Source organism: Manis javanica, chromosome 8 (assembly GCF_040802235.1).
Source record: "Manis javanica isolate MJ-LG chromosome 8, MJ_LKY, whole genome shotgun sequence".
In the NCBI taxonomy this organism is placed as follows: domain Eukaryota; kingdom Metazoa; phylum Chordata; class Mammalia; order Pholidota; family Manidae; genus Manis; species Manis javanica.
Genome location: NC_133163.1, coordinates 114,114,698 through 114,136,192, shown reverse-complemented (window position 1 = coordinate 114,136,192; position 21,495 = coordinate 114,114,698). Strand labels below are relative to the sequence as shown.

Sequence of the window (21,495 nt, the reverse complement as noted above, 5' to 3'; positions counted from 1 at the left end):
TAAGAGTACTTTATATATTCTAAATGCTAGACTCTTATCCAGATATAAGATTTGCAAATACTTTCTCTCATTCTATGGATAGTTATCTGCTTTTAAATGCTATATAGCAGGAGTCAGCAAACTTTTACTATAAAAGGCCATATAGTAAATATTTTAGATTTTGTGAGCCATATGGTCTCTTGTTGCAACTATTCTCCTTTGCTGTTACATTGTGAAAGCATCATAGACAATGAATGAGCATGGCTGGGTTCCAATAAAATTTTGGACATGGAAATTTGAATTTCATACAACTTTGTCATTTTTTTTACAAAATGTAAATACTGTTCTTAGCTCATGGACCTGCTATATATAGTCCATCTTGCAAGTGTATTTTTAGTGATCTTTATGTTTTCTTACCGTGGTATTACTCTTGCTTGACTTTGTTAAATAAAATGCCGTTTTTATAGATGCTATTATGAATATATAGAAAATCCTCAGAAATTGAAATAATCTAAGAAATGTTTTATTTTAAGGACTAATATATATTATTCCTTAGTTTTCTTTTGCCCCTTTAAAAAATAACTTGTCAAACATGAATAGTCTCCCACTTTTATTTAAGGTAAAGCTGTTAGTTTATTTTTAGTGTGTATGATACTTTTTTGAAGGCTTATTACTTAACATGTTTTGTAGTAGGTATTAAATTTTTCTATAATGGTGTGGAGATTTTATGTTGACCTTGAAGTTAACCCTAAAAAAATAACCCAGGTTACCCCTGAAAATTGTTAAAAATCTTGAAGAACTTTCATTTAAGCAAACCTCTTGAAAAAGTTTTTTCTAAGGTAGTCTTTCTGTTGTGGGCATACCATATAAGCATGGTATGGATCACTATTCTGTATACAAAGTAATTTAGGATATTTGTAATAATCATTTTAAGGAGAGGTTTATCCCCTGTTAATTTAACAAAATTAGATTTTGCCCCTTGTTTTTAGGAGCAAAAAATATGCATTGCAATACTTGCATTTTTTTTCCCAAAATAGCACTTTGATAAATAAAAGTGAAGTCTTGAATTTGGGTGTATATTGAATGTGTTTCAATACAAAATTGCATTATAAATATTCACATAGAATTTAAGCACCCCTTCAAAAGTAAGCAAAGAGGGATGTGATTTTGTTGGTGTTTAATCTCTTTCCATGTGACCTAATTTCATTAGAGAAATATTTTGTGCTTGTGTTCTCAGCCAGATTTTCCTGTCACACAGCCTGAACTAGATTAGAGGCTTCCCTGCTCTTTAACCCTTGCCCTGTTTACCGTCAGTAACAGTTGAAAGTTGGTGCTTCATTATAAAATAAAGTCATTGACTATCTGTCCCAATGATGGGAAATGGTGATAATGTATTTGGACTTGTCTTAAAGGTACTTGGAACAGCTTGATCTTTTTCTTTAGGTAAGCATTTGTAGGTAGTCAGTAAGTAGAAAATATGGATGGTTCCTCTTCTAGTTTAAAATTTGCATCTAGAATTTATCCAGAATGTATTTTTAATTTGCCTTGGGTTTAAGAACAGACACATAAGAATTAAATTGATTGAGTTAATGATTACATTAATTTTTTAAATGTGGAATCGTCTTTTTAAATTTTAGATGATTTTGTGAAGATTATGTGTGCTTGCTAGTGCAGTTTTTCTTTTAATCTGTGGATAGGTAGTTAAAATAGTTCCAAAGGAGAGAGATCCCATAGTTTAAAATTTTCTTTTTCTTTGCAGTTTTGCCAGTTCAGTTAGGTTACACAAAGATAACACAAAAAACTTAATGCCTAGACCTACCAACATGTAACTAATTCCTGTGTATTTTATGCTGTGTGTCTCTTAAAAATGTATGTGAAATTCTGTACCCTGCTGCTTGCTGAGGCTCCTGGTTACCATTAGTAGGAGTAGCCTTGGAGAACATTTAAGAATATATATCCGTATGTCTACATCCAACAGTTGTGTTTTAAAAAGAGAGAAAAGAAGAAATCACCTTTGGTTTAACACTATATTCTATAGCTAATGCGTTGGAATTGAGAGACCCTTTTACTCCTGACTTTTAACTACCCTTGTGTTGTTTTCAAAAGCTGTATGATTATTTTTAAGTCAATATGACTGAGAATGTTATTTTGTTAGTTTCATAGTGATTTCTAGGTTAAAGAAATAGGTATTAGTGGAGTAAAGATGAAAATAAAGAAGGTATGAAATAATTTTATATATTTAACCAAGTCAGAGTTTTTTGAATGTCCATAAGTTTGAAAAGAACTTTTTACATTTTGAGGGACTAAAATTGATTTCTCTCTTTCAACTTTTGTGTTTGAAATTTTTCATAATAATATGTTGGAAAAAGAATAATTTACTTTTCACAGTTCATTCAAGTATTAGAAAATAAATGATTATTTTATATTCTTAGAGTGGTGTTTCTTAAAATTAATTTTAGTGAATGAGAAGTTGAATCTCAGTCTGTCTTGCCTCTTATTAAAGAAGTATGTCACAAAGTGAAAGATCTAGTAGAAATAAACCAAATGTAGTTTACTAAACTCATTTATCTTTATCACTAGCTTAGGTGTAAGCTAGGCTGTTTATTATGGCTAATGAAGTGACTACAAGCCTACTTTTTGTCAAGTACATGGTTTTCATTTACATTGAGTCTTTAAGGTTAAACACTATTTGAATTATTTCTTTTTCTTTAATGACTTTCTTTCCTTTTGCAGCTTCCACCCGTTTTGTGAAATGTGAAAAATGTCATCATTTTTTTGTTGTGCTATCTGAAGCAGACTCAAAGAAAAGCATAATTAAAGAACCCGAATCAGCAGCAGAAGCTGTAAAATTGGCATTCCAACAGAAACCACCTCCTCCCCCCAAGAAGGTATAGGTCTTAGCTCAGTCTTATCAGCATTTTATCTTGAAGAAACATCATTGCTTCCACCTCTTACCCCATTTATGTTGGATTCTAATACTAGCATATAAACAAGTATTTTAAGTTCATAATATGGACTAGCTTGTTATTGATATTTGATACTTGGAATTTAGGTATGGACACCATTGCTGTTTTCCCATGTTATCATTACTGCATTCAGTAGCAGTGAAATACAGTTGTATGATTATTAAAATAGCATTAATACTAAATTGATCTAAAATGATATCCAAAGAATTGAGCAGTTATGGGCTTATTTTTGTTAGGTTGGGCCCCTAAATAACACCAGCCTACAATTTCCCCTTTTAGATTAGTCTGCTTTATAGTAAAACAGCCTCAGTCTAACAGTCGAAGCAAGCAGTTTTTTCATGGCCAGTGTGCCTGGACTCTCCTGTATAGCCCTTTTGTGGCTTTTGTGGCATGGGCTCTTTCCAGGAGTCTCAGATATGGTTTGGCCACATGAAATACAGCGTGTACCACCAGCTCCACTGGGTACTTGATGTGCGCTTTCTGAGAATGGCAAGCCCTGCTCCTGGGCTGTGTGCCCTTTGTCCTGGCCATGTCTCAGATATTGTATGCACCCTTAGGTGATTTCTAACCTTCTGCCTCAGTGTAGTTTTCTTCTACTGTGTTTGGATACCAGTGTATTTGTCTCTACCTCCAAATGCACTGTGGCAGAATTAATAATTGATGGGTGTAATTTATGAGGAAAAAGATGATTTTTAAAAAAAACATAGTAAGATATATATGGTCAAGAGGTAAAGAATGTGTCATGTACAAATAATGGAAAATATAGCTATTAAAAAGCTTTATATTTTCCATTAATTTGTGTAGACTTTAGACATCTGGTCAAAGTTTGAGAAAATAAATAGGCAATTTAACTATTTTCAGCTAGTAGATATTAAGAATTTCTGTTGACTAAAAGCTGAAGGAATTTACCCCAGGTTCCAAACTGTTGGCAATATTCAAGTATTGAATAGAGCTTTTGTTTCTGAGAATAAAGTTTTCAGAATGCCATTTAGATAAATGAGTAACTTCAGAGTTAGTACCTGAGGACAAAGTAAATGTTTGTGAATTTTAAAACACATAGATACTGGTAGTGTAATGGCTTTTGATTATGGAATGCCTATTTTTGAAAAGGGTAGTTGTAAAATTCATTATTTTTTTGAAGAATATTATTCATATGATTGAGAAATTATTTTAATGATTTACATTACTGATGGTACCTTTAGACCTGTGATGGTATGTGTAGGTACTCTAAGTAACTTTAATACTAACTTCTAAAAATTAGGATCAGTGAAAGAAACTGGCATAGCACTAGAAGGGTATAGTGATACTTTGTTAGGCTAAAGAACAAAAGAATTGAGTTTTTGTCTATTTAGAGCTTGGGGGCCTCTGTATCATTGCCACATAAGGTATCATGCCCTTGGCTTTTTGTTTTTGGTGAGAGTCTATTCAAATTTAAAACTGTAAACAAATATGCTCAGTATATAACTTTTCAATGTATGTGTTTTTATGATAGATCATAGTGCATTATCCATATGTAATCATTTTTCAGATTTATAACTACCTCGACAAATTTGTTGTTGGCCAGTCATTTGCTAAGAAGGTGCTTTCAGTTGCTGTGTACAATCATTATAAGAGAATATATAATAATATCCCAGCAAATCTGAGACAGCAAGCCGAAGTTGAGAAGCAGACATCATTAACACCTAGAGGTTAGTGTTTTGATGATTGATCAACTTAGAGATACATGTTTTTAAAAGTAATCTTTATTTGCAACTCTTTTCTTTTGTCTTGAAATGCTTTTGTATAGCATATCATTTTTCAAAGTACAGGTCACTTCCCATTAGTGGATAATGAAATCATTTTGGTAGATTGCCAACATTTTTTTGAAAAAGTGAATAGATGTGAGTAGAAAATACCAAAGTACATTAACTTATAGTTAAGAATTGTTTCTTGAAACTTTTGAGTTATATGTGCATGGGTTCTGAGTCAGAGTGAAATGCATTTTTTTTTTTACCAATGGTCTCAGTAAAAAATTTGTGAAAGTCACTGGGGTAGAGGTTGAGACACCATCTTGGAATTGTAGACTACAGCTAGTTTCCCATGACCAGATCCTTGCCCTAGGTCAGAGGTAAATGGAGACAATAACTCTTACAGAACATATCCAAGCACTCTTTTACTGTTGGGCCCCAGCTAGAGAGCTCAAGGATAAGGGCAAATTTGTAAGTGATTTAAAGTATAATTCCTATTAATGATTGATTCTAATATACCAATATACTGTGGAATCACAAATTATCTTGTTACATTAATAGAACAATTTTTTTTAAACTATGAATAGAGTAAAATGTAAATATTTTAAGGTTTGGTTTTTTTTGGCCAGGGAGGTCTGACTTCTTACCTAGGCCTGCAGTCTATCCTTTTACATTCTTTTAGTCACCATTTTACGATTTGAAGGAGTTCTGCTAAATACTCACATTTATAAAACTATACTTTTGATTAGTTTTAATAGGTACTAAACATAAACCAACTGGCTCAATGAAGATACTTGTTTACTGGTTGAACTTACTGCAAAATAGTTATGTGGTAGTATCAGTTACTTTATTTTTAGAAAGTGTAAATCATAACAACTAATGGAAGACTTGGATCCTTTATAAGGTCCAGATAGCATTGTCTAGTCATGGAGCAAAATGATTTTTTCTGTTTCTTTCAGTGAGGAAATCAATAGTTAAGCTGTCTAGGTGCTGGAAAAGCAAATGGTTATATGGTATTTATATTATGTTTTTTTTACTTATTTATTATATTTATAGTCATACATATATTTATATTTTTAAAATTTATTATTTGTAGTATAGTTCTGTTGAAGCTTAAATTATTCTAGTCTTAAAAAAGACACCAACTCTGTATTTGATAAATATGAACATTAGCAAGTAGACAGCCATCATTAAGCATGTTTGGGTTTTTTTAAATAGGGAAAGGATGTAAAATAGATTCTTTTTAATGTGAAAAGATTAAAAAAATATGTTCTTTAAATATATTTGGAAGAGGGGGAGAAGTGGGGAACTCTGTTCCCCTGAACTAAACGAATACATACTCATGTTGCCGTTTTCATCCTCTTCCTTAGAGTTAGAAATAAGAAGACGGGAGGATGAGTACAGATTTACAAGTAAGTAAGACCTCAAGTCTTCCTCTGTAATCATTCTTCCTTTTGAGGTTTACCTCAGTGAAATGCTTTAGCAGCAGTAATGGTAGACATGTATTTGCTTGTGTATTATCAAGAAATGTATATTATCTAAATTTGTTTATAATACATGGTATATATGATTTTGGAGCAGTTTTTCATAGCTAATTTGTGCAGTTTGTATATGCTGGGTTATTTAAAACATTTGATTTTATACTTTCTGTTGCAATGTTTGCTAAAGTTAATATAGAGAAAAAGTGTTATATATAGTTTTCCTCTATAAGGGTAGACCTCCACATTAATAGTTGTATTTTAAAAAATCTGTATTGCTGTTTTCTATCCTTTTTTTTGCCATGCAATTAAAATTAACCTCCCTGATAAGTGACAGAGATTTTGGGGGAGGAAAATTATCTTCCAACTGCTCTTTGCCAGAAACCACACTCATTATTTTTTTGGTGTTTATGAAACTTAATATAGCCTCACAAATTATGAATAAGTTTGATACTTTTATATCTGCCTTGTCTTTGAACCAAGCAGTGTTCTGTAATCTACTATTTAAAGTGTGCTGTATATACACAATGACTAGTTTTCTATCTCTGGTATGAGATTTATTACATATAATAAAATTACATTATCTCTATTTTTAAATTGTGTGGAAATAGTGATTATATCATGCATGGTACAATTAAGAAATACAGCACAGTAGAATTAAATTATGTAAGAATGTAAGATCTAAATAACAAACTTTGAATGTATAATTTATGTTTTAAAATCCAAGGGTATAATTAAATACTTAACACTATATTCATAAATTTGGGCAGACAGCTAGTGAAGCTAGGAAGAATTTGTAAAGTCTGTAGTGAATATTTTGAAAGAAATATATGTAGCGATTTAATGTAATTTAAATGTTAATATTTAAGAATTTAGGTAAAAGTAATTTAAATTGTATATATTGAATGACTTGGAAATTAATATTTTGAAAGCTTAACTAGAATTTATTTCTATGTATAGTGACAAGTCCTATGTGGCATTTTAGGTTTTAAAGTTAGGGCATCTGGCCAAAATCATAGATAATCAAAATAGTATTAAAAGTTCCTTCTGGAAATCACATGCCAGAGACCAAAGACTGATGATTTATTTCTCCATCATTGGAACATAATGTTTTACTTAAGTTGGTATTAGATGAAATGGCTTACATTTAAGAGCTAAGTTATACAAATACTTAAGCATAAGGAAAATAGCAATGTTAATAGTAAGTTCTTCTATAACACTGAACAAAACTATCTGCCAGGCACTGTTCTAAGTGTCTTACATATGTTAACTCATTTAATTGTCCCAAATCTATGAGATAGAAGCTATTATTTTCACCTCTACTTTACAGATGAGAAGCACAGTAACTTTAATTTGTCAGGGCCACACAGCAGATGAGCTCCATGCAGCTAATCACTATGTTAGCCTGCTCGCTCATAGTCCTCATCTTAGGGAGCTGTTTATGCATTGAGAGATACGTAGGAACAGAAACAAACTGGAAGAACAGAAGAGTTATATCATTTACTAGGGGGCATATTTTAATAAAGTGGAATGACAATCGTCTCCACTATTTAAATTATTCCTTTTTTTTTTAACTTAAATCATAAAGTTAAATACATGTATCATGTGGCTCCATTGTAGTTAATATGCTTCTTGGAATTTTGTTCAAATTATTCACCTAAGTCATTTCTATCCCATTGAGACCCACACTTGAGCCAGGCCCCTTCCTATATTATCACAATTCCTAACTAGATTTTGCTAAGTTAAAAAAACAGTTTTCCTAGGGACAAGTAGCTAACTAAATGAAATCATATAGGAGACAGCATTTTTTTGCCCGATGTGGCTTATAATGAGTCATAGCATTTTGAATTATTCACTAACTCAGAATGTAGCACAAATTAATTAAATTAAAATGTTTATTGAATACATTATTATTTTTGATGACCAGAATAACCTTTTATCTCAAGTGTGACCTTGAGGTAGTTTGAGAGTGACAGCCAGGTGGAATTAGGACCAGAAAAATAGTTACATCTGCTGAATATCTGTTGGTTAGATTAATAATAATGCATTGGAAAGTTCAGATATTCTTAACCCATTTATTAGAAACAACCTAAAAATAAATCCAGAAGATACAAAAAGATATAAGCACAGATATTTCAAATGCTGAGAACCATGAGCAATATAAAAAATTTACAAATATGGATAATTGAAAAGACTATTGGAATTCTTTCATTTATCTAAGAGTGAGAATAAATTTGTTGTTGTTTTTAGGGACCCAGATGAAAACACCAGTAATATCAGTCCTACCTAGTTAAGCATTGTATCTCTAATAAAAGTACTAGAAAGATACAGTTGAGATCCTATAAAGTGAGAAATTCAGATAGGACCAAGGATAGTGAGTCTTTCTATATTTGGTTTCTCTGATAGACTCACAGAATAATTTTTAGATATGAAAGAGACTGTAGAGGCCATTTATCTCAGCATTTTTACTTTATTGGTAAGGAAGTAGGCCCGATAAAGTTAGGTGATTGCGATGGTCCTACAGCTACACAGCAACAGAACTGAGACCAGAACCCAGGCTCCCTCTTTCTCAGTTCAGTGTCTTTCCCTTTTTTTTACACCCCTGATTCTTTTCATTTGTACTGAAAAAAATAATATACCTTCACTTGTCTTTCAGAGTGCCTCCAAATCAATTGCATTTTATTCTTAAACCTAACCACGTATTTGAAAATGATAGAACAGATAGTATTACCATTTTATAGGTTAGGAAACAGAAACAAAGTTTATATGACTTGCCCAAGATATACAGCCATTTAGAGACAAAGGAAGGACCAGGCTGAAGCTTTCGGACTCCTAGCACTGTCATCCTCCCTTTATGCTGCCGTTCCTTGGTGAAAGGGTATTCCTCGTACTGGTTTACATAAATGAGGAGGGTGAAAAGAGCACACTTTTGCTTGAGATTCCCTGAATAATCATTGTGTGTTATACATTTGCACTAGATAATTTGAGGTTTCCTTCCTTTTTAAGTAAGACAGAATGTCAAAATATTTAAATTTTTCTAAATATGTGATTGGCTTTTAGATGTGGAGTTTTACTTGATTTGATTCAAGTAAAATCAAATAATGCTCGATTAATTCCTTTGGCATTTTTTTCCAGAATTGCTTCAGATTGCTGGAATTAGTCCACATGGGAATGCTTTAGGAGCATCAATGCAGCAACAGGTAAATCAACAAATACCTCAGGAAAAACGAGGAGGTGAAGTATTGGATTCTTCTCATGATGACATAAAACTTGAAAAGAGTAATATTTTGCTGCTCGGACCAACTGGGTCAGGTAAATAACTTCCTGAAAACATTTACTCCTCATCTAAAAAAATAGAATATAAATGATTCTGTAGCCTATGTCTTGTGACTGGGGGACTCTGGTTCTTGAACAGAAAATCTAAGGCCAGTCTAATAGATACATTAAAACTATTTCTTCAAAGGCTCCAAGTTGAATTGGTGGCATTGGTTATTTGCCCTTAAGGCCAATCCCTAACATCTTCGCAGAAATAATAAAAATAACATACCATTAGATCAGAATAATAGTAGAGAATAAATATAACAGTTAACTTTTTATTATACACTATTCAGATTTAACTTACTTTGCATTTTTGTAGAGAAGTTTTTTAACCTATTTACAGTAAACTTTCAGTTAACTGTTTCTGTTTGTAGGTAAAACTCTGCTGGCACAAACTCTAGCTAAATGCCTTGATGTCCCTTTTGCTATTTGTGACTGTACGACTTTGACTCAGGCTGGATATGTAGGTGAAGATATTGAATCTGTGATTGCCAAACTGCTCCAAGATGCCAATTATAATGTAGAGAAAGCACAACAAGGTATGTTTTTGGCATAACTTGCCTGTCTCCAGATGTAGTCTGTTGGGGAAGCAGTCTGATATTAAATAATGTAATTCTTATTTTGAATCAAGAAGTAAAATTCTGTAATTGTATAAAAATAGCTTGTTAAACATTTTCTAGCATACTTAGGGTTACAAAGTTTGCTTTGCCTTGTCAGAAGGTAGCTTCTAGAGTGAAAATAGGCCAAATTACTATTCTTTTAAATCCTTAATACTATCATTCTTTTTCCTGTTCTGACTTCAGTCCAGACACCTACTGCTGGTATAGGGTGGAGGAGGGAGCAAGCACAAGGGCAAGAGAGTGCAGTATGAATGTGTAAACAGATTGGCCTGTTGACCTATAGGGTGTCAGAGATGTTGCATTCCTCCTTTCCCCATCTATCATCTGTCCTTGTTTACATGAATAGCTTGACAACTCCCTATCCAAATTACTTTAAGACAAGGATGGAGGTGGGAAAGAATAAAGTTTTTGCCTATACCTCATCTTTTATACCTCCTGCTTCCACACTATATGCTTCTATCTCAGCTTCCTAGAAGAACCTGAGAACAGTGAGGTAGGTAACTATTGTTATCATACCCAACTCATACTCTATAAAAGAAATTATAAAACATTTGCACTAAATGATGAATGGGAGAGATAGCACTGTATTTACATATAATATTAAGCCATTGCATATGTTAAGTGGGAAAGATTAAATAACCTTGCTGTCTAGCTACCTAGTCTTTTAAAGCTGAGGTTACCTGTGTATATCGATTTCATGTTATAAATAGAATCCTCCTTAAATTATAGGAATTGTCTTTCTGGATGAAGTAGATAAGATTGGCAGTGTGCCAGGCATTCATCAGTTACGGGATGTAGGTGGAGAAGGCGTTCAGCAAGTAAGCAGTTGAATATTTTGTTCAAGCACACTAAAAGGAAGGGAATACATCAACCTCTCAAATATTGTACGTTTGGTTTCACATTCAATTAGATTCTGTTTTGTTTATTTCTCCCACCCAAATGCCACATGCCATATTAAAATAGTTCAGATTCTAAGAGAAAGCTATAGATGATTTTAAATACCAAATTATCTTTCTTAGAAAATTTAAAAGATTTTAAAGAACAGAAAAATGAAATTTAACTCCTGTTTTATTCCTTAAAGGCCCAGTTAAGCATTTCTAGAGGACTCTTGAATAAAGTTCTGGTTCTAACTAGATATAAATGAATTATGTACATGTATCTTACTCTTTTCATTTAGTTAGAAGGTAGGATAAAATAGATTGTTTATCATTCCTTGTAGACTCATAATTGAAGTTATAATGATCTTTGACTTTTGAACTTTTACTGGTAACTTAATTATGACCTAAACCACAAGGTAAAGAAAATTGCTTTTATTTTGACCAGAGCATGGGGTGGTCTGATTACGTTGAGAAAATTTTTTTTATTAAGGCGTCTCGAAGTATTTTCAAGGTTTAACATCAAGAATAGAATAGACTTTTAATTCATATGAAAAACCATCAATTATTTTCAAATTTTTAATATTCCCATCATGGTTGGCTGCCATTGTATAGAGTCATAATTCTATCTTTATGACAGGATTATGCCTTGACCATAAAAAATAGTCTTTCAGGTTGACTGCTTCCTGACTATCAGGAGTCCTATAACTATTCTAAATAAATTTATGAATTATTAATGTGCTAGAACATTAGTTCTAGCTATGTTAGTTGTAGAAATGTGGGAGTTTTCTTTAGTTATGCTCATTGTCCATAACCACATATTAATTTTCCCCATTGAAACCCATTATCTAAAGCATAATAAATAATACACTTATATGGTGATGCTATAAATCATTCATTCTTTATTTAGGGCTTATTGAAACTACTAGAGGGCACAGTAGTCAATGTTCCAGAAAAGAATTCCCGCAAGCTACGTGGAGAAACAGTACAAGTTGATACAACAAATGTCCTGTTTGTTGCATCTGGTGCTTTTAATGGTTTAGACAGAATCATCAGCAGGAGGAAGAATGAAAAGGTACGTTTTTCTGAGGGGTCACTAGAACAGAGAGCATTTGAAGTTACAAAGGATGGACACTTAGTTTCTAGTCTGTCTATCTGCTGGCTACCAGTTACAGGTATTTAAGAGTTAGGTTTTCTTAGAGTATTCCAGAAATATATATATTCCTTTTTTTTTTTTTAATTTCAGAGTAGTAACTTGGAAGATTTCTAAAAGTTATCTACATATGAGTATTTTCTTAATGATTTCAATTTTATATTTCATCTGAGGAGTTCTCTTATTATTTGAGGTGTCTGCTGTATCAGTAAAATTTCTGTTCATTCCTCTTGCCCAATTTACTGGAGCCCAGTAAAGAGCCTGTCTTCATTGCCTGCACCCATGAGAGTCGCAGGGATCACTTGCTGACTTCACAAAGGAAGGGAAGCAGTTTTGGGAGTTGGGAGTTAGGTAAAGGCTTACTCTTCAGGTTTGAATCTCCAGTGTTTTATCATAATGCTTAGTAAGTATTTATATGTATATATATTTATTATTATATATGTTTATATATATATACTAAGTGCTTAGTAAATGTTCAAATTACTAAGTAGAACACATTTTGTTTTCTGATACACTAATTGTCTATGTACACAGCTTAGAGACTCTGAGGAATGGATTTTTAACTTGGGCTATTTTCTCATATATCATGTACTTTTGACAAAAGCTCTATGACATATCAAAATTAAACTTTCTGACAGTTGCCTGGAGTATAGTTCTTTGATACTGAGAGAAGCAAGATCCATACACCTGATACCCAACCTTTGCTGCAAAGTTAGCATTCTTTGTGGTCATTCTCATATATTACAAAAGATGATAAATATCTGTTAGTCTAACTCAGGGTGATGTGTGCAACCCCAATCATGAATTTAATAAAATGCTTAAGATATCTGTGGATAATTTCCTTATAAGGCTGCTTATTCCATAGGCATTTACTCCTATTTACAATACACAAAATTAGTTTTGGTTATAAAATAATTACTTTCTCCATTTTCAGTTATTACACAATTTTGGAAGCAACACTAGTCTAGAGGTCTCAGAAAAACCCTGCAATATCATTAGCTAAGTTCTGAGGGACTCCCCTTTATAGTTCTTACTTACCTGCTTTTACTAGGATTCATTCTTTGCGAGTTGGTTATTATATAGTGGTTAGATTCCCAATTCTGAAAGCAGATCCACCTGCGTTTGAATTGTAGCATTACCGCCTACAGCAAGGAGAGCTTAGTCAACATACTTAACCTTTCTAAGGTTTTTCTCATTTGTAAAATGAACGATAATAGAACTTCTTCTGTTGCAGAGGCCACATGAGCTATATGCATGTAGTAAAGTACTTAGTACAATGTAGAGTCATTCTACTGTTCTTAATATCTGTCTTGTCTTTGGCAGTATCTTGGGTTTGGAACGCCATCTAATCTTGGAAAAGGCAGAAGGGCTGCAGCTGCTGCAGACCTTGCCAACAGAAGTGGAGAATCAAATACCCACCAAGACATTGAAGAAAAAGATCGATTATTACGTCATGTAGAAGCCAGAGATCTCATTGAATTTGGCATGATTCCTGAGTTTGTGGGACGGTTGCCTGTCGTAGTTCCTTTGCATAGCCTAGATGAGAAAACACTTGTACAAATACTCACTGAGCCACGTAATGCTGTCATTCCTCAGTACCAGGCCTTATTCAGCATGGATAAGGTTAGATTTTTATTTTAAATAGTTACATTATGGGTTTTTTTGCTATGGAAATTCTGCATAAATTAGCCTAACAAATTAAAAAGCAATCTGCTTATCTGGAATACCAGCCTAGTCCTCACTATGAATCTAGGTTTCAGAGAAAGCATTGTGTTACCTTAGACATTTAGGAGCTAGCTTTATTTTTTTCTTAATTATCACTGTAACCTGAAACCTGAGGAGGTACATGGAGAGCAACTATGCCAGCAGCCTACTCCTAACCCCTCAAGTGAGACATACAGGATTGGCCTTTCAGCCTTGATACTCTAATGCTTGTTGTGACATACTATGTATACTTTTACATTCTTTTGTCTAAAGTTTTATTAGCTCTCATATCTGATTGTCTGCAGCCAGACACTTAGAGGTAAAACTGAAACTCACACACCCAATCACATAGCAATGTTTTGGGTTTTATGAACTTAGTAACTCTAAATGTCAGTCTCCTCTCTATGGCCACCACCACTACTTCAAGTCAAGCTCCTTCATTCTTCACCTTGACTCATGCATTCGATTCTTTATTGGTCTCCCTGTTTGAAATCTGTCTCTGACCACTACCACCCAAATATCATTATCTTTCACTTTACTTCCAGAGTGGGTTATTTTTGAATTACTGAACACAGTGCCCAGCTAAATATTTATTGAATGAATAAACACAAAATGAATTACTCCCCTCCTTAAATTCTTCACTGGTCCCCTAGCCTAATTTAGATTCGCCCACTTTGGTATTCCCTTAGCGCCATATAATACACTATACTGTAAATGCTAGTTTGCTAATTTGTCACCACCCAATAGACAAAGTTCCTTCAGAGTAAAGATGGTGTCTAATTCATCATTCAGTCCCTAATAGATAAACATGCATAGGCTCAGTAAAAGTTGAATAAATCTAGGAAACCTCTTCAGCAACAAAGGAAAAATTTATGATTCATAACACTGATGCCTTTTCATATGCAAATTGATAGAAATAAGTGCTTCAAGTTGCTTTAAGCACCATGAGAGATAATTACCTCACTTGATTTTACACATTCTGGAGGTAGAAATTAATAACCAAAGTTGTTTAATACCAAGATCTTGTGAATTCTGATGTTCCAAAGTATTTTAATGGTTTTCTTTTTTTGGTATACTAAATTCTCAGTAATTTAAACTACTTTGAAATTTGTGGTAATTTAGATTTGCCTTCTGTAGGATGACAGGGTTAGTAGAACTCTTTAAAATAGATGTTTTCTAGGAAAAAAGTGATAATCTAAAAATGTTTTAATCTGAAAGGGGATAGGGTCAATCAAGACATAAAGATTCTGACCCTGTGTTTCTAAGTATTAATGAATCAGTATACTTAACCCTTTGGAACTTATTTCTTTATCTCTAAAGTCAGGGCATTTGTTCCCTTTTTATTCTAAAAAGACCAGTAGGAGTGATAGGTAGTATAATTAATAGATTAATGCTGTATGTTTATATTAGGAAAATATCCAGTATTATCTAAGTTCTTTCTTTTTTTTTTTTTTAATATATTTATAGTGTGAACTGAATGTTACTGAAGATGCTTTGAAAGCTATAGCTAGACTGGCACTAGAACGAAAAACAGGTGCACGAGGCCTTCGTTCCATAATGGTAAGTTGGCATTATTATATAAAGCTAGATTATTTCTTGGTCTGGGTTTTGAGAACATTAAGTAAGTCTCTGTTTCTCCTTTGGAAGTATATCCTAAGAATTGGCCTATGTGTTTTTGGGTTTTTTTTTTTTTTTGGTGAAATAGATTATATTTTTCTTCTTTATAAAAAGGAACTTTAAGATGTTTGCAACAAAGGATACACACATACTATGATTAATGAAATAAGAGAAAATCAAGGCCATGGGAAGGAGAATTTAAGAAATTCTTTATGGCCTTTTGCCCACACCACAGACTCCCTCCTCAGACCCATGGAAATCCTCATTCTTGTTTGTTTGAAATTAAATTTCAGATACCAACGATATTTTACTCCTAAATTCTTCAGTATGGTATAAATTCACTATTTTTTATTTTGTTACAAATCCTAGGGACCCAGCCTATTTCCACTACTCACTCTGTTTGCTCCCCTACCCTGCAGATCTGGCTGTACAGTAGATTACTATTTTCTTACATATTCCTATTCTCTTCTAAGGATTTCACTGATAATATTACTTCTCTCATCTTTGTGGGACTTTCTGATAGGAACTACACATCCATCACAGAGTTTGAGATTATACTCTAATGAAGGCCTGGACTTCAAATGTCACAGATTAAGGAAAGATTTACAAACACGCAAATTAGAAGAGTAGGTGATAATAGTTGATATTTTTTAGGAAATTTGATGTACTCCACCAGTATTTTCCTTAAAATGGAATATAATCCAGCCCCTATCTGTGAACAAAACTAGTTTTCCTGAATAAAGAACTTTAGATCTGTTGCAGCACCTGACACAAATACTTATTTGAAGTTGTAGTTCAAGATTGAAAAGCTTGGCAGAGATGATTTAGGATTCAATCATTTTCAAAGTAAGGATTACCAGTTGAGCTCCTTGGTCAGAGAATATGCCAGGATTGCTTCTGAATAACATTTGAATCCAAAAGGTTAGTCTTTGTATGTGCATGGTGACCTAAATAGGCAGAACTACAGGAAAATAGCCTTCCCTGTAGAGTGAATTCTCTGAGTTCAGTTAGAAGGTATTTTAATATGAAGGACTTGAAATTGGTTATTTTTCAGCATTCGATTCCTGGTGCACAATTTGTTGTTGCAAATGGTAGGATCTGTTTTCTTCTTATGGATGAATAATATTCCATTGTGTATATGTACCACATCTTCTTTATCCATTCATCTACTGATGGACTCAATAATATTTGTTGAGTTACTGATTATGATAGATGGCCTATAGATTACAAATATTTTGTATGTAATCTCAGTTTCCCAGGTAATTCATTACTTTTTTATCTCTTTAGGAAAAGCTGTTACTAGAACCGATGTTTGAAGTTCCTAATTCTGATATTGTATGTGTGGAGGTTGACAAAGAAGTAGTAGAAGGAAAAAAGGAACCAGGATACATCCGGTAAGGTCTATTGTCAAGCTAGAACAGATCTAAAACTTAAGTCAGCAAGTTATTGCTATGGTTTATTGACTGGTTTTTCATCAAAATCCTTACATTCATAAGGGAAGCGATAATCTCACAAATTTTCTATAGAAAAATGTTCTAATCTTGGTTTGTAAAATAGTATTTTATGAGTCTTTGAAATTGATCTTAAAAATTAGCCTTCACTGTTTTCCCCTAAGAGACGTAAAAGTAATCCAAATGAGAAGATTTAAATGAACTTGGCTGTTAGTTCTGTATTTTGTGAAATACTTCTTTCATGTCTTGCACAAGGCCTAAACTTGGTGGGCATAGTTTTTTCTCTCTGTTGTATCATATCAGTTGACAAATTTGACGTATCTTTCACTGCTTAATTTATCCCAGGGTGTCAGCAAATTTTCTTGTGAAAAGCTAGATAAGTACTTTGGGCCTTGCAGTATGTATCAGCTACTCAACTCTGCCCCCATAGCACAAATGAGCATGTCTGTGTTCCAGTAAATCTCTGTTTACAGAAAAAGGGTTTGAACTTTATTTGGCTTGCAGGCTGTAACCCCTGATCTAGTATAAATATTTACATACGGTGCTTGACATTAATGTTACCTACTCCAAAATTAGGTTTCTATTCTAAGCCACAAGGTATGTTATTGTTTTATGTTTGCTTATCTTTGAAGATAACTTAGCAGGCAGTTGATTGGTTTGGAACAACCTGATTCACAGATAAAATCTTTTATTTTTATTGTTTAGTGACATTAATATATAAAGGAATTATGGTGGTCTGATCATAATTTTGACTAATTCGAGTCAAGTTGGATTTGGTCAGACGTTATTAACTTCTTACCATAGACATATGCTATAAATGTCTCGCTTTTGGGTTGAAATAATAGTCTACTTTTTTGCTAGAGAAATGAATTCTATCTTCTCAACTAAGGCCTTGTTAGTTTTTTTCAGTTGTAAATTTGGTAGGGAAAATGTTGGGAGAATTACTCGGAACTCTTGATTTTGTGGTCTGTTTCCTGTGTAACACCACTAAGGAATCTTAATATTAAAAGTGCTCTTAATTATTTTGTTTGTGTGGCTTCTCTCGCTAGGTGGATTGATTTATTATCTTGAGTTTGTAATCATGTTTATCCCTAATGTTTTTTTCTCTTTTGGTATAATTAATCTACAATTACATGAGGAACATTATGTTTACTAGACTCCCCCCTTCACCAAGTCTCCCCCACATACCCCATTACAGTCACTGTCTGTCAGCATAGTAAGATGCTGTAGAATCACTACTTGTCTTCTCTGTGTTGCACAGCCCTCCTGGTGCCTCCCCCCCCCACATTATACATGCTAATCTTAATGGCCCCTTCCCCCCCAATCCCTCCCTTCCCACCCATCCTCCCCAGTCCCTTTCCCTTTGGTAACTGTTAGTCCATTCTTAGGTTTTGTGATTCTTCTGCTGTTTTGTGCCTTCAGTTTTTCATTGTTCTTATACTCCACATATGAGTGAAATTATTTGATACTTGTCTTTCTCCGCCTGGCTTATTTCACTGAGCGTAATACCCTCTAGCTCCATCCATGTTGTTGCAAATGATAGGATCTGTTTTCTTCTTATGGATGAATAATATTCCATTGTGTATGTGTACCACATCTTCTTTATCCATTCATCTACTGATGGACACTTAGGTTGCTTCCATTTCTTGGCTATTGTAAATAGTGCTGCGATAAACATAGGGGTGCGTCTGTCTTTTTCAGACTGGGCTGCTGCATTTGTAGGGTAAATTCCCAGAAGTGTAATTCCTGGGTCAAATGGTATTTCTATTTTGAGCTTTTTTGAGCAACCTCCATACTGCTTTCCACAATGGTTGAACTAATTTACACTCCCACCGGCAGTGTAGGAGGGTTCCCCTTTCTCCACAACCTTGTCAACATTTGTTGTTGTTTGTCTTTAGGATGGTGGCGATCCTTACTGGTGTGAGGTGATATCTCATTGTGGTTTTAATTTGCATTTCTCTGATGACTAGCGATGTGGAGCATCTTTTTATGTGTCTGTTGGCCATCTGAATTTCTTTGGAGAACTCTCTGTTCAGCTCCTCTGCCCATTTTTTAATTGGATTATTTGCTTTTTGTTGAGGTGCGTGAGCTCTTTATATATTTTGGATATCAACCCTTTATCGGATCTGTCATTTATGAATATATTCCCCCATACTGTAGGATGCCTTTTTTTCTGTTGATGATGTCCTTTGCTGTACAGAAGCTTTTCAGCTTAATATAGTCCCACTTGTTCATTTTTGCTTTTGTTTCCCTTGCCCGGGGGGATATGTTCATGAAAAAGTCGCTCATGTTTATGTCCAAGAGATTTTTGCCTATGTTTTTTTTCTAAGAGTTTTATGTTTCATGACTTACATTCAGGTCTTTGATCCACTTCGAATTTACTTTTGTGTATGGGGTTAGACAGTGATTCAGTTTCATTCTCTTACATGTAGCTGTCCAGTTTTGCCAGCACCATCTGTTGAAGAGACTGTCATTTCCCCATTGTATGTCCATGGCTCCTTTATCATATATTAATTGACCGTATATGTTTAGGTTAATGTTTGGAGACTCTATTCTGTTCCACTGGTCTGTGGCTCTGTTCTTGTGCCAGTACCAAATTGTCTTGATTACTATGGCTTTGTAGTAGAGCTTGAAGTTGGGGAGCGAGATCCCCCCGACTTCATTCTTCCTTCTCAGGACTGCTTTGGCTATGCAGGGTCTTAGGTGGTTCCATATGAATTTTTGAACTATTTGTTCCAGTTCTTGAAGAATGCTGTTGGTAATTTGATAGGGATTGCATATCCCTAATTTTTATGAGGAAGAAAAACTGATGGCTTTTTATTACAGGGCTCCAACGAAAGAATCTTCTGAAGAGGAGTATGACTCTGGAGTTGAAGAAGAAGGATGGCCTCGCCAAGCTGATGCCGCGAACAGCTAAACTGTCAGACTTTTGTCCTGTATATAAAGCTTTCCCTTCTTTTATTTAGGATTGTAACTATGTCTACAGTCTGACATTAAAAGCATTGGATCTATCTTGGATATCATACATGGTCGGAAGCCTTTAGGATGAAAATCAGATCATGTATATTATGTAACATCATATTGATTTATACAGAGGACATTATGTGGACTTCAATGACACAATGTTGAGATAAAATGTACATTATTTTGGTTCAGTTTTTTAAAAATACGCTTTAACAAAATTCTTAGTTCTTTTAAGCAGTGCAGGTGTTGCAATAACTGTGGATTTTACAATATTGTCACTCTACAAATGGGAAATAAATTCTTTAAAATTTAAGATTGGGATACCATTTTTTAGTGTAACCTTTTTCTACCCATATTTGTCTCCCGAAAATATTAGAATTGTGTTCACCTTAAAAATTGGAACAGTTTCCAGGTAGTTAAAAATTTCATGGAAAAAGTACCCTGAAGAACCATATTTTGATGATCTGTTTAGCTGTATTCCTAGTCTTACCTGCTAATGCGTGACCACTGACTCCCCTACTGGTGTTATAAAAAAGGCCATTCTCTTGCTGACTTGTCTGATTTATTTGCCATCTTTGATCCATTTTAGTACCATGAGTGAGCAGATGGAATTAAAGTCTGCCTTAAATCTTCAGAGAAAGACTACATTTAATTCTAAAAGTAGCCTACATCAGTCATAATAACAGCCATGTGCTTGCACTAAAGAAAATATCCAATGTTGTGCACTTAAAGTACTCAGCTAGGTGTTTTTTTTGTTTTGGTGCTGGGTATTGGTCTTATTCTTTGGCTTCATAGAACATTAAAGAATATGCTCTTATGAACAGAAGTAAATGTATTCACACTAAAATATAAGTTATTAACCTTCATTATAACAAAACTAAATAGTGGGGAAATCTAGGGGGCTTAAAAATGAAAGTTACTTAATTCTGGAAATACTCAAATAACTTGGGTATCTTTTAAGTTGTTATCTTTCCTTTTATAATTTTAATACAAGTTTTATACTCTTCATTCAGTTGAACCTTATTTGAAATTGTTTAAATCAGTACATTTAAATATTTTCATTTCTTGGTTTATAGACTCTATTTCCTTTTATCCCCTTTTCCTTACGAAAAGAACCTTAAGCTATTAGCAAATTCTGAATCCTGTTGATAAAGAGTTGGACTTTCTATGATGTAATAAGAGGTGTGAGATACTTACTTATGGCTGAGGTAGGACCAGAAGTGCACGTTTGCAATGCTTAAGCGTGGTTGCTATGGTACGAAACAGAAACAGGTTCTCTCTCTTAAGTCTCCTAGTAATGGTTAAAAAGTTCTTCTCAAGTCTTTCATATTATAACTGTCCATTATCTTTCTCTTATAGCATCATCATTTTCCTTTTTGTAGAGTAAAAATTGGAGTAGCTACTAAGCATTATTAAGAGTAATTCTCCAGAAATGGACTGGGAGACATTTTGGTCACAACAACTTAAATTTGGTTTTGGAAGTTGTTAACAAAGCATAACTGATGTTTTTAAATCAAACACAACTGAGTATAACTACGCTTTGTATGAAACTTACCTTTTGGCATTTGAATAAAACAAAAGGACTAAATGAAAACTAATGTGGTGGTGTGTCCATAATGCAGTACCATTTTTAAAAGGACACA

General features: G+C 33.7%; 1 protein-coding gene across 3 annotated transcripts in view; it reads left to right on the top strand.

Annotated features, from left to right (window-relative positions):
• The window catches only part of CLPX (caseinolytic mitochondrial matrix peptidase chaperone subunit X), a 31,145-nt gene extending 10,744 nt beyond the window's left edge, over positions 1-20,401 (top strand). For 2 of the 3 annotated variants that reach the window (XM_073212006.1, XM_073212008.1), the window contains exons 4-15: positions 2,713-2,867; positions 4,474-4,633; positions 5,632-5,685; positions 6,043-6,084; positions 9,286-9,462; positions 9,843-10,007; positions 10,818-10,906; positions 11,874-12,038; positions 13,440-13,739; positions 15,288-15,380; positions 16,725-16,831; positions 19,715-20,401. In XM_073212006.1, the coding sequence (XP_073068107.1) occupies positions 2,713-2,867; positions 4,474-4,633; positions 5,632-5,685; positions 6,043-6,084; positions 9,286-9,462; positions 9,843-10,007; positions 10,818-10,906; positions 11,874-12,038; positions 13,440-13,739; positions 15,288-15,380; positions 16,725-16,831; positions 19,715-19,805 (1,598 nt within the window). In that variant the 3' untranslated portion in view covers positions 19,806-20,401. The remainder of the gene's footprint in view (positions 1-2,712; positions 2,868-4,473; positions 4,634-5,631; positions 5,686-6,042; positions 6,085-9,285; positions 9,463-9,842; positions 10,008-10,817; positions 10,907-11,873; positions 12,039-13,439; positions 13,740-15,287; positions 15,381-16,724; positions 16,832-19,714) is intronic. The other variant, XM_073212007.1, reaches the window with a different exon arrangement.
• Positions 20,402-21,495: the final 1,094 nt, after the last annotated feature.